Raw genomic sequence first — 27,239 nt, forward strand, 5'->3', positions numbered from 1 at the left:
ATTAGATATGGGGCTTCCCCTCAAAACATCACATGGATGTAGAAAACCTATCTTAAGTTCTGATCCATCTAAAAAAATGAACAGTTCCCTAATTACAGTAAGCCTTTTCTGAAGTAACACCAAGACTTTGCCTCCTAAGCCATTCTGATAAACCTCCTGACATCTGTTCTAAATTTGCCAATATATGCCCTTATTTCACTTTCACGGTTTCCATTCTTTTTCCTACACCGGAGATGGAGTTCAAAAGAGCAAGACCGACATCGAAATGTTTTTCCACTAGCCACTTCACTTCCTCAGCAAGACAATCTTACCTCACACCCACCTCACTTCAAGATTGAGGAGAGCAACGTTTTGCTCATGGTTCTGCTTTCAGACACTAGTGACCTCTGTACACAGTCCTGGAGTTCAATATTTCCCTGATTTCTTGCTGACCAAGGCTAGACAGAGTGTTTGTTGTCTGCCTGCTTATCCATCATTCCATTCATCCAGTCTTTGATGAGCCAAGATTTACTAACGCAAAACATTAGTAAAGGCAAAACCATTATCATCAGTCCTCACTACAAAATCTATATCCAAAACATTAATTCCATCCCCTTCATTGGTCACTATTTCAGACCTGGATCAGACTGTAACCTAAAGTTGCAGAGTTAAATTCCAATCTCAGTAATACTGTTCACTTCCATCTAAAACACTGTCTGTCTTTGCCTTCATTTAAACCTATCAGATGCTGCAACCTTTAACCATGCCTTTGTCACCTTATCTATTCAAACACTGTTCTAGCCAAAACAAAAACAGAATTACCTGGAAAAACTCAGCAGGTCTGGCAGCTTCGGCGGAGAAGAAAAGAGTTGACGTTTTGAGTCCTCATGACCCTTCGACGGAACTTGAGAGCCAACCTCCCAACTTCTAGAATCTTGAGCTTAATCAAAACTCTGCTGCTCATATCCTGTCTTATATCAAGTCCTATTTACATATTGTTACAGTCCTCACTGTACTATATTGGCTACTACACACACACCACCCCACCCCCCCCGACAGTCACCCACCCCAACTCCCACCCTCCCTCAATCCCACACATCCCAACACCGAGACTTTAAAATTTCCATCTAGATGGTTTAAATCCATTCAGAACCTCAATCCTCTCTTTATGACCTCTGCACAAAACGCCCCTGCTTCCTGCATCCCCCATCAATATCCCCCAACACCCTGACCTGAACTCTTCACTCCTCTGACTCTATCTTCTTCTGCATCCTCCCTCCCTTTGTCTTAACACTGGCAGCTGTACCTTCAGCCAGCAAGAGCCACACTTCAAAAATTCTCTCCCTAAACCCTATAATTCTCCACCCATCAAAGAAAGGAAATAGATCCCTTCTTCAACCATGCTATTGGCCTTCCCTCCTAATATCGCCTCCTCTGGCACAGCATTCATTTTTTCTCTTGTGCCTCTATGAAATGCTGTGTCTAAATAAAAATATAAGTTATTAAAGTACCTTTGGTGCAGTCCGACAAGAGCACGGTGAAACTTTGGCATGGAGAGGGTTCGAAGGGCAGAGTGTGTGATCAGAGTGGTTGGGCTAGAGATCGAGAGTTGGGTGGAGCAAGAACATCCTGTGACATAGGTTATCCTAATTTAGGAATATAATGTAGCACTCTAACTGCTAAATCTACAAATTTAAGTAAGATGATATATTTACCAAAAAGCAAAATTTGTGTTGCTGCTGCAGTCTTGTTAAGGACCAACAAAACCCCCAAACTTCTTCCAATTTCATCCTAGTTCGTTTACATCATTATGAAGTGTAAACATCACCATTTTTTTCCCCAATGTTTCATTACTTTAGCTTCATCCAATATCCTCCTTAAACCATCTTATCTACTCAATGCTGGAGACAGTTTTTCTATTCAGATGTAGGTTTAAAGATTGAAGACTACTAAGAGTTCTGAGAGAAGTCTCTCAGGCAACAGGGCTCTCTTTGGCTCAGTCTTATATTATTTTAAGATGACCCAACATCTGATGCTTACTTACCAGCCTTGACAAGAGGCTTTAGAATGTGAGTATTCAGATCATTCAGTGAGTTCTTGAAGGACTGCTCCAACTTGAAAAGGTAGGCAGCTTCCCTCTGGCATTTCTCCTTTAGGTAAAACAAAGAAGAGTTTCTATTTTCATGGAGAAGCCCAAGGTCCATGATGCTAAACTTTGTCTGAAGAAAGTAGAAACAGAGGTTGAGGTGATGTCCAGCTTGACATTAAACTATAGAAAATGTTGAGAAGTTCTACTGTTTTAAGGATACAGGGAAAAGGAAGAGCAAATAGGTAAGCATTTTTGAAGTTTAGAAGAAACAGAGGGAAGATCAGAGGAGCAGTGAATATAATAATATTCATAAAATCAAAACAAGAGATAAAATATATAAGTCAAATGAAATTGGTTTTAAGTGGGCACATTCACTGCAACCACAATCAGCTAACTTACAGCTCTAGTAAGTGAAAATCAATATGGAGGAAGTAATTTTATTATCAAGTTAATTTTAACACACTTTAGTGGTTTCCCCTTTCTTATAGCCTGCAAGTTATTTCACTATAGGCTTATGATGTCACCCTACAGGAAGCGTGGGGTTAAGCAGATGGTCATCAGCAAATACACAAGGAGTATTTTGATTGGAAAGATGGAACAAGGGGTCTTCATAATTTGAGAGAATTTGAGGCATGAGCTATTTCCACAGTCCAATTTTGATAAAGGAGGAGGAACAGAGGAATGTAGATGTCCTTGTTCAGAGGTCACTAAAAGTTAGTACTCAGAAAAATATAAAATGTAATAAAAGCCAAATGAATGTTATCCTTTATCACGTAATAGTTAGAATGCAAGAGGAGAGTAAGTTGTGCTTCAGTTGTACAAAACCTTGGTCAAACTCCATCTGGAATATTGTAGCTTTAGAGCATCCACCACAGAACAGATATATCCAAAGGAACACAAGGCAGATTCACCAGAAATATACCAGGGCTTAAAGAGTTCAACTGAGGGCCAGTTGCATAAATGAGGCATATTTTCCCTGGAGCTTAGAAACTATGAGGAGTGATCATATCAGCTAGAAAAAAGACAGATCAAGGACAATGTAGCCCATTCCTGCTCTTACGTCAATAAAAAAGTGTCCAGAAACAGCTTTAGATGTGGGACAAATGATAGAGTCTTGTATGGTTCTTCAATTTACCTTAATCTCTGTCCCTAAATTGAGGACTTCTTTGGAGCTTGATACAGACTTTGAGAAAGGTACACTCCAAAAACCAGAAAATCTGGTCCTCTGGGGCTGTGTGTCCGAATCAGGCTGCTGGACTGGACAACTTGGGTCCATTCTGTGGTTCAACTGAATATCAGAATCTCCATCTTCCTCAGCAGATTGTTTTCAGGAGAACCTACTGGTTAAATAAAAAGAGAAAACCTGAGTATTTCAAATCAAGCACTATTTTCTTCCTTTTCTCTAAAGAGATGAGATTCATCATAATGAGCTTAATTGAGAACATTTCAGACATTTAGAAAATTATCCCTAAATCGTGGCATACATCAGCAAGAGCCAAGCCTTATGCATGTGTTGGTTACCTCAGGAATTTAATTGGCTAACATCACACAATTTATTATATCAGTCAAAAACAGAATTACCTGGAAAAACTCAGCAGGTCTGGCAGCATCGGCGGAGAAGAAAAGAGTTGACGTTTCGAGTCCTCATGACCCTTCGACAGAACTTGAGTTCGAGTCCAAGAAAGAGTTGAAATATAAGCTGGTTTAAGGTGTGTGGGGAGGGGGGGAGAGAGAGAGTTGGTGTGGTGTGGTTCTCTAAAACTTTAGCCTAATAGTGTTAAAGGCCATAAGGCCCTCCAGTCCTCACACTTCACATACCTTCATCCTTACTGAACCCCCATGCTCTTTCATGCTCCCCATGCCCCCTCCTTGCCCCTTTCATACCCCTTGCATCCTCCATGCCCATTCTCCCAGTATGCACTATGTCCAGAACCAATGAACCATATAACAGTGGCAAATGTTTAAAATGTTCGTCAGAAAAAATAACCAGAAAAATCTCCTTAAAAAAAACTGCTGTTCTTATAATCTAAGTATCAGACATAGGCATTCATAGTATACATAACAGAAGCCTTACCCACTTCACAGCTCTTAATCTTGTCCAAATAAACATAAAGACATTGAAACGTCTTAAAGAATGAATAACTTATTATAACTTCATAAAGATGTCAATCACACTCCCCCTTCAGACCCCCAGCTGATCTGGTTCTATTAGTGAGTCTTGAAGCTCAGCCAAACATTCATAAAGAGGCCACCTAGCAACTGTATTAACAGAAACCGATAGCCATACATTTGTTTCTCCAGATAGCCTTGTTTGGAAGCTCAACTGCTTGCCTCCCTGAATTGATATTCTAATGCAGTTTTCTCCACCTTTTTCCTTTTATGTTTTCTATTTTCAAATATTGATCTAATTCCCTTCTCAGTGGTACAGTCTCTGTCCCAATAGTCCTGGAATGTACTGATGCCTTGCAGCTGGACTCATAACACTTCTATGTCAGCTTCTCAATCAGGCATCTACTCTTCTCACAGCACTTGGAAAGCACCAGTCCAACTCACAAATGAGTTGCGGGTGACCATAACTTCCTCCATCATCCTTCTTGACCACTTTTATTGCCTTTAACACCAACCATCATTCTATTGACAAATTAAGAACATTGCACAAAAAAAGCATGTGTGTTCAGTTAGGGCTAAATTTTACATGGCCCTGTCGTCCCCATTCACCTCCATGCCATTTCGTCTCCACCCCCACAGTGGCTAAAAAGTTAGGGGGAGCACGCCCAATTTGCAAGTGACATCAAATTGGGGGATAATTAAAACTAAGGAGGACTGCACCAAATTACAAAATGTGCAGAATCTGCATATAATTAGCCAATGAATTCCAACACAGATGAGTGCAAAGGGATCTGGAATACAAATGCACAAGTCAGTGGAAGTAGCAATGCAGTTTAGTAAGCACACACAAAAATAGCAAACCAAGCACGCGAGTTTATTTCTAGAGGGATAGAATTGAAAAATAAAGGGATTATGCTAAACTTTCTTTGAACTTTGGTTAGACTACACTTGAGTATAGTGTACAATTCTGATTGCTATGTCATATAAAGGATATAGAAGTACTTGGAGAAGGTGCAAAAAACAATTTACAAGGATGATACTAGATCTGTGAGGTTATACCTAATAGGAAAGGATGAACAAGCTGTGCCCTTTTCTTGAGAAAGACAAGGCTGAGGGATGACGATCTAATAAAGATCTTTAAAATTATCAAAACTTTTGATAGGAGACATAGAAAGAAAGTTTCCACTTGTGGGGAAGAGTGAAAAAATAACTAGAGGCTATCAATACAAGATAGACATCAAGAAATCAAACTGGGAATTCAGATTAATCTTTATACAGATTATGTATAACTCATGTATAACTTATGTAGAACTCAAAAGCACAGGGAGCAAAAGTTCAAGTACATAGGATAGATTCATTTAAGGGGAAGCTAGACAAGCACATGAGGGAGAAGAGAGTAGAGGGTTATGTTGATAGAGTTACAGAGGAAGGATATGCAAGATTAATCTTGTGCTAGAGATTCAAACCCAACATCAATTGGTTGCAGCAAATCTCTTACTGTCATACAGCAGAGCTCTACAAATTAGTACTTAGGCAGTAATTTATATTTCCAAACAGCTCATATATTACCCGCAAAGATATTGGTGTAGTAGCGTACAGGGTTCTCTTCTTACTTATTTCTATGCTATTTTAGTTTCAATAATATAGCAAGACAAGCATTAGGCTTCAATCAGAATCTGCATCCACTTGCCCAGGCTAAAGTACTCGTTCCACCATCTATTTCTGCACCTTTCATTAGAACTCAGATAAAGAATCATAGAGTTTTACGGCACGGAAAGAGGCCATTTGGCCCATGGTATCCGTGCCGGTCATCAAGCCCCTATCTACTCTAATCCCATTTTCCAGCACTTGGCCCATAGCCTTGTATGCCATGGCATTTCAAGTATTCATCTAAATACTTCCTACATGTTGTGAGGGTTCCTGCCTCTACCACCCTTTCCGGCAGTGAGTTCCAGATACCCCCCACCCTCTGGGTGAAAAAAAATTCCTCAAACCCCCTCTAAACCTCCTGCCCCTTGCCTTAAATCTATGCCCCCTGGTTATCCACCCTTGCTCTTACATTCTCTCTTATATTCCTGTTTCTTGACTACCTTGGATCCAATCTTTCTTTTCTCTTGCTCTGCCCACCTCTTTGCACTTACTGTTCTCACATCTCCTTTTCTCTATGATGCATCTTGAAAAAGGCATCCCGTTCCACCTACTCTTTTGAATCTTATGATGGCTTCGAAGTTGGTCACAAAGAACAAATAACAAAGAAAGAACAAAAACAAAGAAAAGTACAGCACAGGAACAAGCCCTTCGGCCCTCCAAGCCTGCGCCAATCATATTGCCTGTCAAACTAAAACATTTTGCACTTCCAGGGTCCGTATCCCTCTATTCCCATCCTATTCATGTATTTGTCAAGCTGCCTCTTAAACACCACTGTTGTACCTGCTTCCACCACCTCCTCTAGCAGCGAATTCCAGACACTCACTACCCTCTGTGTAAAAAACTTGCCCCGCACATCTCCTCTAAAGTTTTCTCCTCTCAACTTAAATCTATATCTTAAATTGACTCTTCCACCCTGGGAAAAAGCTTCTGACTATCTACTCTGTCCATGCCACTCATAATTTTGTAAATTTCTATCATGTCGCCCCTCAATCTCCGTCGCTCTAGTGAGAACAATCCGAGTTTCTCCAACCTCTCCTCATAGCTAATAACCTCCAGACCAGGCAGGATCCTGGTAAACCTCCTCTCCTTCTGGTGAAGTGGCAACCAGAATTGCATGCAATATTCCAAGTGTGGCCTAACCAAGGTTCTTGGTTACAGCGGCAGCATGACTTCCCAGCTTTTATACTCAATACCTCTGCCGAAGAAGGTAAGCATGCCATATGACTTCCAGACTAACTTATCCACCTGTGTTGCCACTTTCAGTGACCTGTGGACCTGTACACCCAGATCCCTCTGCCCATCGATGCACTTAAGGGTTCTGCCATTTACAGTATAATTCCTACCTGTATTAGACCTTCCAAAATGCATTACCTCTCATATGTCCGGCTTAAACTCCATCTGCCATTTCTCCTCCCAAGTCTACAACCAATCTATATCCCATTGTATCCTTTGACAATCCTCTTCACTAGCTGCAACTCCTCCAACCTTAGTGTCATCTGCAAACTTACTAATTAGCCCAGTTACATTTTCCTCCAAATCATTTACATATACTACAAACAGCAAAGGACCCAGCACTGATCCCTGCGGAACACCACTAGTCACAACTCTCCATTCAGAAAAGCACCCTTCCACTGCTACTCTCTGTCTTCTATGACCAAGCCCAATCTGCATCCATCTTGCCAGCTCACCTCTGATCCCGTGCGACTTTACCTTCTGTATCAGTCTGCCATGAGGGACTTTGTCAAAGGCCTTACTGAAATCCATGTAGATAACATCCACTGCCCTTCCATCGTCGATCATCTTTGTTGCTTCCTCGAAAAACTCAATCAAGTTAGTGAGACATGACCTCCCCTTAACAAAACCATGCTGCCTCTCACTAATACGCCCATTTGCTTCCAAATGGTAGTAAATCCTGTTACGAAGAATCTTCTCCAATAATTTCTCTACCACTGATGTAAGGCTCACCGGCCTGTATTTTCCTGGATTATCCCTGCTACCCTTCTTAAACAATGGAACAACATTGGCCATTCTCCAGTCCCCTGGGACCTCACCCGTAGTCAGTGAGGATACAAAGATTTCTGTCAAGGCCCCAGCAATCTCCTCCCTTGCCTCCCTCAGTACTCTGGGGTAGATCCCATCTGGCCCTGGGGACTTATCCACCTTAATATTCTTCAAGATGCCTAACACCGCCTCTTTTTTGATCTCAACATGATCCAGGCTATCTACACACTCTTCCCTAGACAAATCGACCGCTAAGTCCTTCTCCTTTGTGAATACTGATGAGAAGTACTCATTTAGTATCTCTCCCATTTCTTCTGGCTCCACACACAGATTCCCACCTCTGTCCCTGACTGGGCCTACCCTTTCCCTGGCTACCCTCTTGCTTTTTACATATGTATAAAATGCCTTGGGATTTTCCTTAATCCTGGTTGCCAGTGAATTTTCATGACCCCTTTTAGCCCTCCTGACTCCTTGCTTAAGTTTCTTCCTACTTTATATTCTCCACGGGCTTCATCTGTTCCCAGCCTTCTAGCCCTTACGAATGCTTCCCTTTTCTTTTTGACTAATCTCACAATATCCTTCATTATCCAAGATCCCTGAAACTAGCCATGCTTATCCTTCATCCTAGCAGGAACATGACGGTCCTGAATTCTTATCAACTGACGTTTGAAAGCCCCCCACATGTCAGTTGTTGATTTGCCCTCAACGATAGCTATTTGTGAATCTCGGAAATCTAGGTCAATCATTAAAGATAAGTACTTCTTAAAAACTTATTGTCTAGGGAGGATGTTTAAAGTCCCTGTTCAGGCAATTTACAGCTAAACTGACTCAAGCAGCAGCGTTCTAAAAGTGCATAAATTATCATATCAGTTTGGGGGAATCGGTTAACTCAGTTGACTAGTTCGCTAGCATGTGGTTCAGAATAATGCCAACAGCATGGTTTCAATTTCCATTCCAGACTTAGAACCTGCCTCCTCATCATGCCCAAGAGTGGAAAACAATGGCAAACCGCCACTGAAAAAAAAAAAATTGCCAAGAAAATGGGTTCAGGTTGAAGCATCCGGAGACAATGCATCAAGGATCAGCCTTCAGGCAAAGCACATCATATCAGTGCAGGCAATAAGACAAATGCTGGTTAGGTGAATAAAAAGATTGGTTTTAGGTAAATCAATCCATGATAATCTTACAGGTAGGAGGAGACTCAAGTGGTGCATAGATGGGCCAAATGTCTTGTTTATATGCTGTATGTTGTATGTAACCCTGTGTTAGCTTAATTTAATGCAGCCCAAGCCACGTTTGAGCATGCTGACAGGCTAAGGCATTTTGAGGGTAAGCCTCATCACAATTCTGCCAATGAGCTGCAGACATCAAGCCAGTCAGTGCAATATCAGGCGACAATCCAGTGAACAGGCAGGTCCGGCAGTGAGGGACATTGCCAGTTCAGCAGTTGCTGCATTATTCTAGTGTTGCACCTCCTGACCTACAAAAATAATTTTCAACTTTGCTTTTTGGTGCTTCTTCTGCTAACTTAAAGTTTGGTTAAAAGGTTGGTTTTAAGGAGATTCAAAAGAGGAGAGTGTGTAAATGGGAACAAAGGGAGGAAAGAAAGAAAAAAGAGTGGGAAACATTAAGTGACTGAACATTCTCTATTAGAGAACTGATATCAGAAATAATCAGTGAGATATATAAATAATGTGCAAATATTGGAAAGTGAAAAGACATGGGAAAGTCAGATAAACATGGCTCAAATTGTCACACTGGATTTGTCGGAGCAATGAGTCTCTAACTGATCTCTGGATACACACAGCTGCATTTTATGCATCAACAGCAACTACATTTCAAGAATTAAATTGGCTGCAAGCTCTTTAGAATGTCCAGAGGTTGTGAAAAGCACAATTTAAATGGAAGTCTTTCTAGTATTGTGCTTGTTTTTTTAAAGATGACATCAGATATTTGTATAATAAAATATTTTGGGGAAAAAGCTCAGTGCTATTTTAGTCTGCACTGTGAGCTGGTGAGTGAGAGAGTTTAAGGGCTAATTTCTAACCGAAGTCTAGGCCAGAATTTTTCGTTTGATAGGCGGGCAGGCCCGACCGACTTGGTGGCAGGCATTTTCCGCGGGCGGGCCAATTAAGGCCCAGCCAGCGGGTTAGTGACTTCCGTGGAGAACGGGAAAATAGTCGCGGAGGCGGGGTTGCTCAGACCGCCGGTTCCAATGGGGAACCAGCAGTCTGTATAAAGAGTGGCCAATCAGCCTGCTTGAGGCAGTGCAACATGGCCACTTGGGGAGAGAGGGAGGGAGGACTGATTGGACTGCGGCATGAGCAGGAGGAGGGGGAGCGCAGGCTGCAGGAGAGGCCAGCAGGGGGCCACTGTGCCCCTCAATTCTCCGATGCATGCCTTGCTATCCTCCTGCAAGAGGATTCTAGCCATCAGCGTGTGTTGTATCCGGAGGATGGGAGGAAGAGGGCCCCCCCATTTCACCAGCCAAGCATGGGAGGACATTGGTGACGCTCTGAGTGCCCATGATGTGCAGCGCACTGGCACCCAGTGCCCAAAAAATTCAATGATTTGCTGCGGTCTGGAAGGGTGAGTACCATGTCGGTTTTGGCCATTTGACCCACAAGGCAACCTTAGCCTTTGAGACCCCCCCACGTCTTAGTGTTGTTACTGCATTGGGCATTTGGCGCATGCTGGGTAGGCAAATGGGTACTGACCATTCTCACATCAGCCTTAGTGGTTGAGGAGAAGATGGTTCTCCCCGTAGTATATGTTGGTGTTTGTGGCATTTGAGTACTCTGGGGGCAACCTGCAGGGGAGGCAGCTAGGCACATACTTAGAATTCTAACACATGTCATATTGATGGTGATGAGATGGTTCAAGGCGTACCTCAAGATGTTGTAGCCAAGTGCCATCTGCTGGCATTGGCACCACACCCAGTTGCACCTCCTTGCCATGGGCGCTAAGACCTGTGTGCTATTCAAAGTCATGAACGCTAAATGTGTCCAAAGTAGCCATTGGGGGAGGGGGTTGGGAGCAGCCGTATATCTTCTGGGGACTGATCACCAGTAGTGTGGACAGCAGCTGCTGGAAGCCTCAGATGGGCCACTGTGGATGGGGTGCGGTGCAAGCGTGCAGAGTACACGAGCGAGCAGTCCCAATAAATCCTCTTATCTGCTTTGCAGGCAAAAAGTCAACACAATCTGTGGGAGCGCCAGAGGACTGGAGGTGGGCACGCCCTGCTCCAGAACCTCACAACATTTGAGGAGCAGGCCATGGAGCTGGGGAGGAGGCAGGAGGCCAGGGCGGCCGGGGACTGCGAGGCTGGGGTCCAGCGGCCAGGTATTTGAGATGCACAGTCCCATCCACTCTGTCTCCCCACCATCCGAACCAGTGATGGTTGCTGCAATCATTAATGCTGCAACACTGCTGATTCACAGACTGAGACATTCTGACATATGGGTCATACACAAAGTTCCCTCGTCCCCTTGAGGATTCGCGTCTCCACTACCTTCCAAAGTCACCTTATCCCATTTGTGACCACTATCCCCATGGGCTAACATGCCATGGCATCGCTACTGCACAGCCAAAGACGTTATACATCTGACGGGGTTTGGGACCTCCAGCACCCCTTCAGCCAGTGCGTCCCACATTACTCTGTCCAAAAGGTCCTCAGCACCTCAACTGTGAACTTCATGGCACTCAACTTAAATAAATGCCACCATGTTACTCATCCCTGTGCCAAGAGGAAAATGTTGCCTTCTGTCCACCCGTTCTATGCCCCTCATAATGGTATGAAGGTCAATAATGTGACCTGTCAATCTCCTGTGCTCCACGGCAAACGTCACAAGTATTTGCGATGTTTCCTCAGCACCGTAACTCTCCAGGTCAGCATGTATCCAGGTCAGGAACCTCTGCACTCTCCCGACTCCAATGGTACATAACATGCCGTGCGGCATTCCTGAGGCCATCTGCCCAGCCTGTCTGTATGTGTGTTTAATGGTTGGGGCTCCTCTTGACTCCTTTCCACCCCACCAATGTTCGTCTCCTTATGGTCTTAAAGGGTGAGCGACTTATGAGGCTGGGGGAGGAAAGGGATGAAAGGTTTAACTGACTGAACGCTAACTGACGCACTGTCCTTGTTGTTAATTTCAGCATCACCACCACATGGCAGCAGCCAACAAGACTGGAGCCCCCCCACTCCACACCTGAGGCCCAACATGTGCAACTTGTGGCATATCATTTCAGCCAGCCAGGCACCAGCGTAGACACACACACCTCGGTGGGAAATTTACTGTCGGCTAGTGTCGCGGGTCACAGTGCAGAGGGCATTTCACAATCGCTGGAGGAGATGGTAGGGACAGAGAGTGCCGAAGGCGCCAGCAGCCAGAAGGCTGCAGGGGATGAGGCACATACTGAGTCCAGCACTGATGATGTGCCTCTGGAGTTGTCACCAATGCAGCAGCTGCAGGACAAGTGGCAAGAAGCGAGTTTGCATCTGGCAGGGTTGCATGAGGGTGTGCTTCAGTTGGTCTCTGCGATGGAGGAGTCCAGGCAGAGTGCACATGAAGGCACGAACCTCAGGCGACTCTCATGAAGACGGGCTTCGATCAGATTGAGAGTCTTCAGATTGGGTTAAGCTCTGACCTGCAAGCCCTCACAGCGGTACTGGCCGTGGGTGGTCATTCACAATGTGGGAGATGTTGTGAACACCAAGCATCAGCAGTTGGTGCCCATGCATCTGTGGTGAGCAGGGAGGTCCAATGTGACCTCACGTTGGCGCGGCAGCTGCCTGTCGTCACTGCGAGCTCCTCTCAGGGTGCTCCGGATGTAGGCAGCACCTTCTCCACCCCTCTGCCAGTCAACATTTCTTCCATTGAGGCTGCGACAACTGCGCAGATGCCAGTTCTGGAACTGGCCACTCCCTCCCAGGCGGGGCCATCACAGACTCCAGGGGCCAGAGGATGCCCGCCAAGGTCATCGAGGCCAACAGGACAGCAGAGTCAGCAGGCTGGCTCACAAGCCTCTCCGAGCGATGGGGCGGCACCTAAAAGTAGCACCCGCAAACGAAAGCATAAGGCACATTAGGCACTCAACGGGTATGTCACTGGTGATTTTGTGTTGGCCTTAGAATAGGGAACAAAATTCTTCTTATTGCAATGGAGAAGTCTGTGGTTTTTTTGGACATAATAAAGTCCACTTTTCTCACCATGACTGAGGGTGTTTCCTTTGTGCTGCATTTTTTTTCACAGACATCTCATGAGTGTTTGAGTGGACATTGATGTTTCTGTACTAAGCCCTTAGTTGCAGCTGATGAGGTGGAAGATGTAGCACCTAAGTGCCACGTGTGGAAGTTCCAGGCAATGCTGTTCCTGCTGATCCATGTGTGTGGAGCTAGCTGAAGGTTCTTTGGATTAAATTGTCCCGTGTCCCTGCCTCCTTGGTGTAATTGCGGGTCGTCGTTTTGCTCCTCATCATTGCTCTGTGCTTCCTCATCCTCTGAGCCACTGCTGGATTCATCATGCGCAGCCTCATCCAGGGCTTCATTGTCAACTGCATCACTCCTTTCCAGGGCAAGATTGTGCAGGGTGCAGCAGACTACCACTATCAGAGAGATGCGATCTGGGGGGTACTGGAGTGCGCCCCCTGGGCGGTCCAGGCACCCAAGCGCATCTTGAGAAGACCGATGGCTCGCTCCATCACAGCCCTTGTGGTTCCCTGGCTCCTAATGTACTGCTGTTCAGCTTCTGTTCTTGGATGGCAGAGAGGCGTCATGAGCCACCTTCACAGGGGATAGCCCTCGTCACCCAGCAACCATCCATCCAGCCGGACCGGAGCACTGAAGAGCCCCAGCACCTGGGAGTGTCTGATGGTGTAGGCATCGTGGGAGTTGCCTGGGTATCTTGCACAAACTTGCACAATCAGTATCCTGTGATCACACACTATCTGCACGTTCATGGAGTGGAAGCCCTTCCTGTTGACAAAGGGACCAGGCTCACCTGCTGGTGCCTTGATGTCCACATTTGTACAGTCTATAGCACCCTGGACACAGGGAAGCCAGCAATGGCCGCGAAGCCTCTGGCTCACTGTGCCTGACTTGCCTGGTGACAGCGAAGGTGGATACCCGTCTGAACAGAGTGTCTATAACCTGCTTGACACAAGTGTGGACAGCTGATTGGGAGGCACAGCAAAGATCACCCACCGAGCCCTGGAAGGAGCCAGAGGCTTAGAAATGGAGGGCAACTGTGAGCTCCAGAGCCACTGGCATGGGTTGTCCACCCATGGGGATGTCTCAGGGCCAATCATCTGACAGATATAGTTGACTACTTCCCTTGAGAGACAGAGCCTCCTTTGGCATTACACCTCAGTCATATTGAGGTAGCTGCTTCACCGCCTGTATACCCTGACAGCAGGATAGTGGCGTCTTCTGCGCCCCGTCCCACCTTGGACAACCTCTTGGCCCTGCGCCCCTTGTGCCTGTGCCTGGCCTCCCAAAGGTGGTTCCCCTGGAGGCTGATTGTCCAGTCCTGGCCTCCTCCTTACTCTATCCCTCCCTTCCTCCTCAGGGGAGCTGCCTCCTGTGGAGAGGTCAGAACCCATACCCCAGGCTAAATGGAGGCCTCCGGAAAGCTGCAGGCCCGAGAAAGATTACTGTCTGCAGGCTGGTTTGAAAGCACTTGGAAATTGATGTGAACTGCTAACAATCACACAGGCAAGTTTAAAACACTTCCTGCAATTAAAACGTCATGGAAAACATGTACAACCCCCCTGAGTCCACATATCCTGACATTGCATGAGTTTTATTAAAAAAGCTCCTACCCGCCTGCCCGTTGGGCCTGTGCTCCGACCCGAAGTTCGCACGGGCCCCTCAAAATCCAGGACAATTGGCAAGTTAAGGGCCTTAATGAGGCCTTTAATTAATGGTGGGCGAGCGTCCCGCTGCTGTGTGTGCTCGCCAACCGAAATATCGCGATGCTGCATGTTGACGTCAGGACGCTCAGGCGACATTTTAAGCACTGACGTGCGGGCTCCGCCACCCGCACATCAGCCGGAAAATCCTGCCCCTAGTCTTTTTTCTTTAATTTAGCAATTAAGTAAAAATTACTCCTTAAGAAGTTAATTTTATTCCAGCCTTCGAACAGGGGTATACAAGCTTTCTAAGTGCAGCAGTAGCTACTTAATTGGCAGCTAACTTAAACTGGTTTTCAGATGATGGAATTAGTTGTTTTTCAGGGAACATAAAACAGGCCTTCCTCAGTGTTGCCTTGTCTGCCCGGAGTGCTGCATTGAGTGGACAGAGTGTAACATGGGAACTTTGTGAGAGAGGGAGTTCAGTGAAGAGGGGCAGGAGGTGCTCCTTTCTTTTTCTATCTTTCTCAGCCTCCAGTAGCTGGCTCTTATTTCATTACAAGTGAAGAAGCTGATTGGTGAGTAACTGGTAAGTTATTCTAATTGTGATAAATAATTTTTTAAAGTTACGGTCTGGCAGGTCAGTTCGGCAAAGTGGAATGTACATCCTGCAGTATGTGGGAAGTCATGGACGCACCATGTGTCCTAGATGAACACATCTGCCAGAACTGTCACCAGCTGCAAAAGCTTGAGCTCTGGATTTTAGAACTCTAACGATGGCTGGGGTCATTTATTTTGCATCCCTGAGTCATGGAACTATGTGGATAGCATGTTTAGAGAGGTGGTCACACTGCAGTTAGGATTGTACAGGCACAGAGGGAATGGGTGACTGCCAAGCAACCTAAGAGAACCAGACAGGTAGTGCAGAAGTGCCCTGAGTCTCTCTTGCTTGCTAATTGGTTTTCCACTTTGGATATCGGTGAGGGCGATGCTTCCTGAGGGGAGTGCAGCCAGAGCCAAGTCTGTGGCACCATGGGTGGCTCAGCTGCACAGGAGAGGAGGAAAAAGAGTGGAAGAGCAATAGTGATAGGGGATTCCATATTCAGGGAATCAGACAGGCGTTTCTCTGGCAGTAAATGTAACTCCAGGATGGTACCAGGGTCAAGGATATCACGGAGCTGCATGACATCCTTCTGGGGGTGAGTGAACAACCAAGGTCATGGTCCACATTGGTACCAATGCCATAGGTAGGAAGAGGGATGAGGTCCAGAAAGCAGATTTGAGTGTTACAAGGAAACTAAAAAGCAGGACCTCAAGGGCAGTAATCTCGGGATTACTCCCAGTTCCACATGCCAGTAAGCATAGGATTAGAAGGATTGAGCGATTGAACATGTGGCTGGAGAATTGGTGTAGGAGGGAGGGCATCAGATTTCTGAGGCATTGGGGCCGGTTCTGAGGCTGATGGAACCTGTACATGCTGAAGAGGTTACGAAATAACAAGATCAGGACTAATATCCTCACAGGGAGATTTGCTAGTGCTGTTGGGGAGGGTTTAAATAACTCGTCAGGGGGATGGGAACCTGAGGGGTAGCTCAAATTGGAAGGAAGTAAAGCTGGTAATAGGAAGTAGAAAAGTGGCAAGTGAAATTATAAGGCAGGAAAAACAAAGATCAACTAAACTTAATGTGGAGTTATGTCAAAAAGGCAAAGTTAAGGACACTCTACCTGAAGGCATGAAGCATTCGCAACAAGGTAAATGATTAAAGGCACAATTAGAGGTAAGTGGGTATGATCTAATTGCCATTACTGAAACATGGCTGCAGGGTGACCAAGAGTAGGAACTGAATATCCAAGGATATTCAATATTCAAGGACAGGCAAAAAGAAAAGGCAGTATTGTAGTGTAAGGGATGGGATCAGCACATAAGTAAGGGAGCATCTCCAATCGGAAGAACAAGGTGTGGAATCTGTTTGGTTTGAGCTAAGAAACAGCAAGGGCAGCAAACATTGGTATGAGTTGATTATAGGCCATCAAATAGTAGTGGTAGAGTGGGGCATGGTATTAATCAGGAGATCCGCAGCATCATGGTATCTTTGCAGTGCAAAAGGAAGTAATTCAGCCTATTGAGTCTGCACTGGCTTTATGAAAGAGCATTTCACCTAGTCCCACTCCCTTGCCTTATCCACATAACCTTGCACATTTGCTCTTTTCAGGTAGCAAACCTATTCCCCTTTTAATACCGCAATCAAACCTGCCTCCACCAGGCTTTTCAGGAAGTTTGTTCCAGGCAACAAACACCCTCTGGGTGAAAAAACTTTTCCTCACATCACATTTACTCATTTGCCAATTATCTTGAATCTGTGCCTTCTAGCTCTTGAAGTTCTCGAGTGGGAACAGTTTCTCACTATGTACCCTGTCCATACCCTTCTGGATCTCGAATACCTCTATCAAGTCTCCTCTCAGCCTTCTTTTTTCCAAGCAAAACAGTCCCAACCTCTCCAATCTATCATAGTCACAGTTCTATATCCCTGGAATCATTCTTGTGAATCTCCTCTGTACTCGCACCAATGCCTTCACATCCTTCAAGTATGGCAACCAAAACTGGACGCAGTACTCCAGATGAGGCCTAACCAGTGTCTAATACAAGTTCAATGTGACTTCCTTACTCTTGTACTCAATGCCTCTATTAATAAACCCCAAGATACTATATGCTTTATTAACTGCTCGCAACATGCTCTGCCATCTTCAATGACCTTTGTACGTTTACACCGAGGTCCCTTTGTTACTGCACCTCCTTTCGAGGCTCTCCCTTTATTTTACCATATATTTCCTGCCAGAATGAATCACCTCACACTTCTCTGCATTGAAATTCATCTGCCATAAGTCTGCCCAATCCACTTACATGTCTATTTCCTTTTGAAGTTCAAAACTGTCCCTATCACAGTTAGGGCCATACTTAGGAAGAATGTGAAGGCATTGGAGAAGTATGTAGCATGGTTAATACAGTGATCATGGGTGACTTCAATCTGCATTTGGACTAGGTAAACCTAATCAGCAGTAATGCTGCAGAGGATGAGTTTCTGGAGTGTGTTAGGGATGGTTTTCTGGAGCAGTATGTTGATGAGCCGACTATAGAACAGGCTATTTTAGATCTAGTACTATGTAAGGAAAAAGGACTAATTAATAATCTTGTTGCAAAAGAACCTTTAGGGATGAGTGACCATTATGTTATAGAAACTTAAATTATGTTTGAAAGTGAGGTAGTTCAATCTGAAGCCAGGGTGTTAAATCTGAACAAAGGAAACTCTGAAGGTATAAGGGACAAATTAGCTGAGGTGGATTGGGAAAATACATTAAAAGGTATAACAGCACATAGACAATGGATAGTCTTTAAAGAATTACTGTATAGTTTACAGCAATTATATATTTCTTCAAGGCACAAAAACCCAAAAATGTCAGTCAACTGTGGCTAACAAAAGGAAGTTAAGGATTGTATAAGATTAAAATAAAAGGCCCATAAACTTCCCAGAAATAGTAGTAAACCTGAGGTTTGGAAGGATTTTAGACTACAGCAAAGGAGGAACAAAACACTGATAAAGGCAGGGAGAATAGAATATGAATGTAAATTAGCAAAAAACAAAAACTGACTGTAAAAGCTTCTATTGATATGTAAAAAGGAAACTTAAGACAAATGTGGGTCTATTACAAGCAGAGTTAGAAGAATTTATAATGGGGAATAGAGAAATAGCAGAGAAGCTAAATGATTAGTTTGTGTCTGTCTTCACTGAGGAAGATACAAGAGATCTCCAAGAATTGGAGATCCAAAGGACTAGGGAGAATGAGGAAGTGAAGGAAATTAGTGAAAAGGTTGTGTTGGAGAAATTAATGGGACTGAAGTTTGATAAGTCCCCAGGACCTGATATTCTACATCCCTGTGCGTTGAAAGAGGTTGCTATGAAGATAATGCATGCATTGGTGATCATCTTACGAAATTCTGCAGGTTTTGGAACAGTTCCTGCAGATAGGAAGGTAACAAATGTCACCCCACTATTTAAGAAGGGAGGGAGAAAGAAAACAGGGAACTAAAGACTTGTCAGCCTTACAGTAGGGAAAATGCTAGAATCTATTCTGAAGGATATAAGGACACCTGGATAATAATGATCTGATTGGCATAGTCAACATGGATTTATGAATGGGAAATAATGTTTGATTACCTGTTGGAGATTTTTTGAGAATTATACTTACAGAATGATAAGGGGGAGTCAGTGGTTATAGTATACTTGGATTTTCAGAAGATTTTTTATAAAGTCCCCTACAGGAGGTTTGTTAGCAAAATTAAAGCTCATGGGATAGGAGGTAATATACTGGCATGAATTAAGGATTGGATAACGGGAAAAAAATAATAGGAATAAATGGGTCATTCTCACATTGGCAGGCTGTGACTAGTGAGGTACCACAAGGATCAGTACTTGGGCCCCAGCTGTTCACAATATATATCAATGATTTGAATGTGGGGAACAAATGTATTATTTCCAAGTTTGCAGATGACACAAAGCTAGGTGGGAATGTGTTGTGAGGAAGATACAAAGCAGCTTCAAGAAGATTTGGACAAATTTAGTGAGTGGGCAAGAGCATGGCCTATGGAATACAATGTGGAAAAATGTGAGATTATCCACTTTGGTTGGAGGAACAAATGATGAACAGGTGTGCAGGGTATTTCTTAAATGTTATGAGATTATGAAGTACAAAGGGACCTAGGCATCCTCATCCATAAGTCACTGAAGACTAACATGCAGGTGCAGCTGGCAATTAGGAAGGCTAGTGGCATGTTGGCCTTTACTGCAAGGGTATTTGAGTACAGGCATAACAAAGTCATGCTTAAATTGTATAGAACATTGGTTAGACTGCACCTGAATTACTGTGTGCAGTTTTGGTCCCCTTACCTTAGGAAGGATATTAATGCCATAGAGGGGGTGCAATGAAGGTTCACCAGACTTGTTCCTAGGATGGCGGGACTGTGCCATGAAGAGAGATTGGGGAAACTGGGCCTGTATTCTCTAGAGTCTCGAAGAATGAGATGGTCTTATTGAAATCTACAAAATATTTAAAGAGATAGGCAGCGTAGATGCAGGTAAGATGTTTCCCCGGGTTGGAGAGTCTAGAACCAGGGGACACAGTTTCAAAATAAGTGGGAAGCCAATGAGAACCATGGTTAGGAGAATTTTTTTAACTCATCATTGTGAACTTTTGGAATTCTATACCCCAGAGAGCTGCGGAAGCTCAGTCATTGAGTATGTTTAAAGCAGAGATTGACAGATTTTAAAATACCAATTATATAAAGGGATCTGGGGGTAGTGTGGGAAAAAGGCATTGAAGTGGATGATCAGATTTGATCATATTGAATGGCGGAGCAGGCTCAACGGATTGATTGGCCTAGTCCTGCTCCTATATTCCTGGTCTTATTTTAGGACGTAAGCACCACCTCCAGTGTGAAACCAAAATTCTAAATTCAAATCATTATGCTACAAATGCCAACAGAGGCAGGAACAGCACCTTCCAGCCTCAGTTATACTCCTTCGTAATTATCCCTGGATCATTTTCATCACTGAAGCCAAAGTAACAGAACTGTTGATGCAGCAAAGTGGGGTGTCTGTTCTGTGTCCTATACTTTACAAATTCCCATGAACTGCATTCTTGTACCTTAAGTGACTTCATATCCTACTTCCTCAATACAGAGCAAACACAGTTGCTACAACAAGCAACAACTTCCCTTTCCCCTCACCACCCCCTCCCCTACAGAAAAAAAATAAGGTGCACTAATCCTTTTGAGAACATTTATGTAAAACATTTCTCATCAAAGTTGTTTCTGGGTAGGGGAGGAGGGGAAAGAACCAGATTAGCACACTGCATTCAAAATCATGTTATAAATTGTGTGTGTGTTTATTGCTAACACTTCATGCCAAAAGTGGGCAGGGAGAGCCTTGCCCAATATAAACATGCCTCAACGTGATGAACACAGAACAAAAAGGGACAGTGCACACAAATTAAATGCAGAAAATAACAAATGGGGCAGAAGCAAAAAATACAAAGGGCTTTTATGTTATATAAAAGTAAATTGAAGCTTTTGCTTTTAAATCTACGCTCATAAATTAGCACAAGTTTTACAGCAAAAAGCTTGCAGTCAAGACACTGATTTTATAGACTCATACCCCACCCTTCCTGTGGCCTTACTTTGAGAGAGCGTCAATAATGTGGTGACTCTGTTATTTTGGTTAACCCTGAGAAAAAGCAAGTTTCATGCGGCATGTCTGAGGCTGTTTCTGCCCGTAGTAACTCAAGTCTTTCTGAAAACCAAAGGACTGAGTCTCAAATTGCAACTTCTCTCACCCACGATAAGACAATATCATTTAATTCAATTTTATTGTCCATTTGGAAATTTATTGCAGTTACATTGCTTGTTCACTAAAGATCTCACAAATGAATAATTAACAAACGAAAAGGAAAAATCACATGAACTGGGCATTTAGCGGAATACTCAAGGTTGAAATTGTAGTTAAAAACAAGATTAACAAGTTATGGGATCAGCCTTTCAAGTTCTCTGCAAGTTGAACTTCCTCCCCTGTAGCTCAAAAAAAAATCAAAGACCATGCACTACAGGTCAATAATTTGCTACAGCCACACCATAAATAACTGACCATTTAGTTTAGATCACAGGGTGATTACTGAGTCAAAAATCCTGTAAAAGAATCAACACAATCAGCAAGAAAAAAAAGGACAAAGTTGAAAAGAAGAAGTGTTTTCTAAATGTTCTACTGATAAGAATTTCTAATATATCATTCTTTCACATCCTTAGGCCATCGCAAAACACTTAGAGCCAATTACTTTAGAAGCAGTCACAGATCATTTCTCACCATTTGTGGGATCTTGCTGTTCTGTTCACCTGTATCATAGTCGTTTGTGGTGTTGGTTGATGTGACAATTGTGATTAGTGGGTTCACGTTGGGATAGCAAAGTTTTTTGAAGTGGAAATAATGCTCCAAAATCTACTGTGGAGCATTCTGTCCAGTTACAGAGTCCAGAATGGCTCCCTCCCTCCCTCATCATAAAGCTTGGCATCTCCATCTTCCCTGTACCTTTCCCTGGTGCTGTTGAAGAATAGGAGGCAGTGAAAAAACTGCCCCCATACCTGGGACATTATCTGTCAACTAACCTAAAGTGGTACCTATCCTAAAGTGGCATGAAAGACCTCCAGGAACCAAAAAGAGAGCATTCACTAACTCAGAATAAGGAAAAGTCATTTGCAATTCTAGAATGGCCCTTTAATTTTGACTGCTTGGGTCTCATCTTGCACACCTGATCTTTGGGTAATAATGTATGAACATGTGGGCTGGACTTTCAAGGACAAAATTTCCAATTCTGACATTGCAACAGCCAGTTTGGCTGTGTGATGTCAGGATAGCGCTGGGTCAAGGTGTTCTGGCACACACAGGAGCATGCTCCTGGTTGCATGATTCATCTAATCTCACAGTGCAATGCCTCTGTAGCTATAGGTGGCACTACATGAGGTATGTCTGGTCTAAAATGGGTGAATAGTCTGGAGCAGCTGTCGAAACAAATACTGCTCAATTATCTTGGGAAAAGCTAACTTAAAAATAAGTTTAGGCTAAGATAGTCCTTAAAGTTGCATGTTTATTATTTTTCATGAAACCAAGTGCATAGGAAATTTGTTGTTTCACTAGATTTTGGGCTTGTTGCACTCTGGAACACAGGGATACAATGTCCACCTACAAAAGTGCCCATTGATGCTAAATGTGAGAAGATCTAGCACAAAACCCTGAAAACTACATGGAAGGTTCATCCAATTGTCTTCAGTACCCTTAGGCTAGTAAGAGATGGATTTCCTCTAACTAGCCTGCAGGGGCTGGGGGTGGGGCTGGGTGGAACCTCACGCACACAGAACTGATCTCTATCTCTATGGTCAAATAGCCTGTTGATACTCATTGTCTTAAGGCCTAATTTTAAATCTGGACAGAAGGACAGAAGCAATGGGGATTGGGGTGGACAGCAAGTTGCCCAAACCTAGGCAGCGTGAGGCCCAAGAGGTTTTAGCTCCTAGGGCCTGTAAATCTCCCCATGGTCAACGGCCTACCCCGACCACGCTAGAAGAGATACATGCACTACTGACCGCATGACCGTGGATATCCCAGTACAGATACAGGTGGGCCCAGTCTGCGGCTCAGCCCTCAGTAACCCAGAGGATGGTGGCCAGAGGCATCTTCTACAGCACAGCAGTGTACGAAGCAGGCTGCCTCCAGATTGACCTCAGCCACTTAGGAGGAGCACTTAGAAGTGAGCGTCAAAAGTCATGCAAATTATAGTGCTTCCACCAAGGGCCATGCATGGGTATCTAATTCATCAATTGTGAAATTTGTAAATGTGGCATTTCAATGAAGAATTGTTTGCCACTGAAATTGTAAGTGCCCTGTCTTCCCTGTTGGGTTGGCCAAAAGGCCTGCATGCGAACAACAAAGAGTTCAGGTTGTATGTAGGGCTGATATGAAGCGTGGCCATGGGATCTGGGAAAGAAATGTTTTAGGAAGCGCCAGGTGAAAGGATTGTTTCGGGATAGATTTGGCATCAGCTGATATGGGGGGTGCGGGGATTGACGGTGGGGGTGGCAGGCCCAAAACCAGCAATTGCAGACTGAGGCCTTTACTTGAAAATCTGTTAATGCCTCAGAGAAGCCTCAGCACCCTCCACTGGGTGCTGCTTCTCTTCAACTGAGGATGGTCAGCACTCATGCCATTCATCTCTCTCCAGCTCCTCTCCTCGTTGCATCGCCATGTGGCACCAAGGCGCATCATATGATCAGCATGTGACAAACCCTTGTATGTGCACACTGGAGAGCTACCCCAGAGTAACCAAAGCACCTGAAGTTCGTTTTGGGAAGTGCCTGTTCAATAGTTGGCTTGGTGGTGCAATGGCATCAGTTCTATCACAGAATCTTAATGGCACAGAAGGAGGCCATTCAGCCCATCGTGTTTGCACTGGCTCTCCAAATGAGCATTATGACTTGGTGCCATTTCCCTGCCTTTCCCTCGTAGCCCTGCACCTTGTTTCTTTTCAAATAATCATCTACTGCCCTCTTGAATGCCTCGATTGAACCTGCCTCCACCACACTTCCAGGCAGTGTATTCCAGACCCGAACCACTTGTTCTGTGAAAAAGTTTTTTCTCACGTCACATTTGCTTCTTTGGCAAGTTACTTTAAACCTGTGCCCTCTCATTCTTGATCCTTTTGCGAGTGGGAACAGCTTCTCCCTATCTACTCTGTCCAGCCCCTGATGATTTTGAAAACTTCTATCAAGTTTCCTCTCAGCCTTCTCCTCTCCAAGGAAAACAGTCCCAACTTCTCCAATCTATCCTCATAGCTGAAGTTTCGCATCCCTGGGACCATTCTTGTAAACCTCTTCTGAACTCTCTCCAATGTGTTCACATCCTTCATATAATATGCTGCCCAGAACTGTATATAATTTACCAGCTGAGGTATAACGAGAGTTGTATAAAAATATTTAAGTTATATAACTGATATAAATTCAGCATAATCTTCTTGTTCTTGTGCTCTATGCCCCTATTAATAAAGCCCAAGATACTATATGCTTTATTAACTGCTCTCTCCACCTGTCCTGCTACCTTCAATGATCTATGCACAAATCTTTCTGCCCCTGCACCCCCTTCAAAATTCTATCCCTTATTTTATATTGTCTGTCCATGTTCTTTGTACCAAAATGCATCACCTCACACTTCTCCACATTGAACTTCACCTGCCACCTATCTGCCCACTCCACCAACTTGTCTATGTCCTCTTGACGTTCTACACTGTCCTCCTTGCAGTTCACAATGCCCCAAGCTTTGTATCATCTGCAAACTTTGAAATTGTCCCCTGGACGCCAAGATCTAGATCATTAATATATATTAGGAAAAACAAGGGTCCCAATACTGACCCCTGGGGAACTCCACTACAGACCTTCCTACAACCCGAAAAATTCCTCTGGTTTCAGACAGGCATCATGAATCATGCCTTTAATCCCTTGTCACCCAGGATGCATCCCCAGAGACTATATGGTGGGCTGAACAGTATAGGCACCTGAAACTGCCTCAGGAAGTAGTAGTCAAGGCAGCTGCCTGGGAACCTTGCAGACATTTGCATGAAGCATTGACAGTAGTCACAGAGAAACTGAACACTGGAGTGGAAGCCCTTCCTGTTCACAAATGCCCCTGCCACCTCAGACGGTGTCTTAATAGCTACATGGATATAGTCTGCCACCCCCAGCATCAAAGACAATTGAGGCAACTTAGACAGCCTTCCGCATCTAACTTGAGTCATTGGTGCAAGAAATTGATGTAAATAGGTGCTCTCATATATAGGGTAGGTGTTTTGCAGGTGTGTGTAGCCGATTGAGAAATTCTACAAATGTCCCCAGTTCTCCTCAAGGCTTTTTAATAATCCTATTTCTTTTACACTGATTTTATCCCAGTTAATGTTAGGGTCATTGAAATTCCTGACTAGTATTGCTCTATTGTTTCTGCATGGCTTTGCAATTTGCTTAACATGACCTGAGGATGTCTCAAGGTGATTTATAGCTAATTACTTTAATTCCAATCACTGTTATAATGTAGGAAGCAGTAGCCAATTTATTCTTGAGGCAGCAAGGTCTCACAAACAGCAGGTTGTTTAAGGGATAAATATTAGCAACACAACAACTTGAATTTATATAATCACCTTTTCATGTAACAGAACATCCCAAAGTGCATCACGGGAGTGTCATTAGACAAATGAAAATGGACAATCCAAAACTCATTTCACTGCCTGCATTTCCAGTATTTATCTCTGCTTCAAATTTTCAATGAATTTTTCAAATATAAACGCAATTTCCTTCACTGCAATCACTTCAAACCAAACACTCCAATAACCCACTTTGTAAACAAAGTTCTCCTAACCTCACCATGACAATTTTAAACTGACGACCCTTTATCTCCTTATAGGAGCAAATTGCCTTTTCTTACTCATGCTATTAAAATCCTCCATAAATATTTTTTAAAATTCTTAACTCTCCTCAGCTATCTCTGATCCATTGGAAATAATTCCAGTATCTCTAATTATGAAGAGACGTTTGAGGGGCTGGGATCCCTTGCATCACTCTAGTGAAGCTATCCTGTTTGCTCTTTATGGATTCAATGTTGTCTCTATAGTTGGCTGCCTTTTGTTTGTCCATATCCTTTATCTGTCCACTGAAGGCATAAGCACATAATTGCATTTCCCGCTGAATTATTTTACAATATTTCTGGCTCTTTGCCAAATCTCCTACTTTTGATTTGTCAGCAAATTCCAAGATTTGAACACAATCATCTACATGTAGAGAACAAAATTGGATGCAGCACAGATTTCTGGAGGGCATTTTTTTTCTTAATTATTCATTCTTGGGATGTGGCAATTGCTGGCAAGGCCAACATTTATTCCCCATGCCTAATTGCCCTTGAGAAGATGGTAGTGAGCTCCCTTCCTGAAGTCCATCAGATACACCCACAATGCTGTTAGGGAGGGAGTTCCAGGATTTTGACTTAGCGACATTGAAGAATAGTTCCAAATCAGTATGGTGAGTGACTTGGAGGAGAACTTGCAAGCAGTGGTGTTCCTATGCGCCAGCTGCCCTTGTCCTTCTAAGAGGTAGAGGTCACAGGACATGAATATTTTCTCAATTAATCTCTCCTACCTTGCACCCTATTTCAGACCTTCCCCTTTGTATTTGCTGAAAACCTCTACATTTCTAACTTTTTCCAGTTCTAAGGAAAGGTTGTTACTCACAATGAGTGCTTGTGGTGGTCCAAAGCTAGTCTTTTTCCATAAATTGATTTACTTTTTCTTGAGACAGCTGTTCAGTGTAACAGACTTCCTTGTACCTCCCACACCAGAATGTTCCAGTGAGCATCTTTCTGAATTTAATTTCTTTAATGTTTTATTTGCTCTCAGAAATTCCCCAACCATAGCATGTTTCATTATAGTACTCAGCTCCAACACATCATAACTAGCATCAGGTCTAGTCTGAGTGCATAACCAGTTCAACTTCCGAATTAAACTTTTCAATTGCTCTGTTTCTTCCTTGGAAGTAGGATCCTCTTTTTGTGAGGATCTAACCCAATTTGTGGGAATGCAATTAACATTTTCTAGATAAGATTGTTGATTCAATGTCACTCCTGACTTGCTCTGCTTAATGTCTAAACCTATATATTTCAAGTCCCTAGAAGACTGACTGCCAACCTGGGACTCCTTTATCTTGTCGGTTACCCATTGCTCAGATTCTACAGCGTCTACCCACAGGAAATCATTAACATGCATGATAAAGATTCCAGCTAGTTTCTCCTTATGGTACCAGTAGAACATTGCAGAGTCTGTCTTTAATTGAATGCAACCTGTTTTCAACAGGACAGACCTCATGGAAAAATACCATTATCTTGACTCATCATTCGATCCATAAACATACTTGTTCAATTTCCACAGCTTT

The 27,239-nt window shown here is 43.7% G+C and overlaps 1 protein-coding gene across 3 annotated transcripts in view; it reads right to left on the reverse strand.

Moving 5' to 3' along the window:
• The window catches only part of LOC121279421 (ALS2 C-terminal-like protein), a 148,466-nt gene that overhangs the window by 111,043 nt on the left and 10,184 nt on the right, over window positions 1-27,239 (reverse strand). Inside the window, exons 2-3 of one of the 3 annotated variants that reach the window (XM_041190655.1) lie at window positions 3,204-3,408; window positions 2,024-2,129 (exon numbers count right to left, since the gene is read on the reverse strand). In XM_041190655.1, the coding sequence (XP_041046589.1) occupies window positions 2,024-2,129; window positions 3,204-3,344 (247 nt within the window). In that variant the 5' untranslated portion in view covers window positions 3,345-3,408. Of the gene's footprint in view, window positions 1-2,023; window positions 2,199-3,203; window positions 3,409-27,239 lie in introns of all 3 variants that reach the window. The other 2 variants (XM_041190653.1, XM_041190654.1) reach the window with 2 other exon arrangements.

Source organism: Carcharodon carcharias, chromosome 6, assembly GCF_017639515.1.
Source record: "Carcharodon carcharias isolate sCarCar2 chromosome 6, sCarCar2.pri, whole genome shotgun sequence".
NCBI classification, from domain to species: Eukaryota; Metazoa; Chordata; class Chondrichthyes; order Lamniformes; family Lamnidae; genus Carcharodon; species Carcharodon carcharias.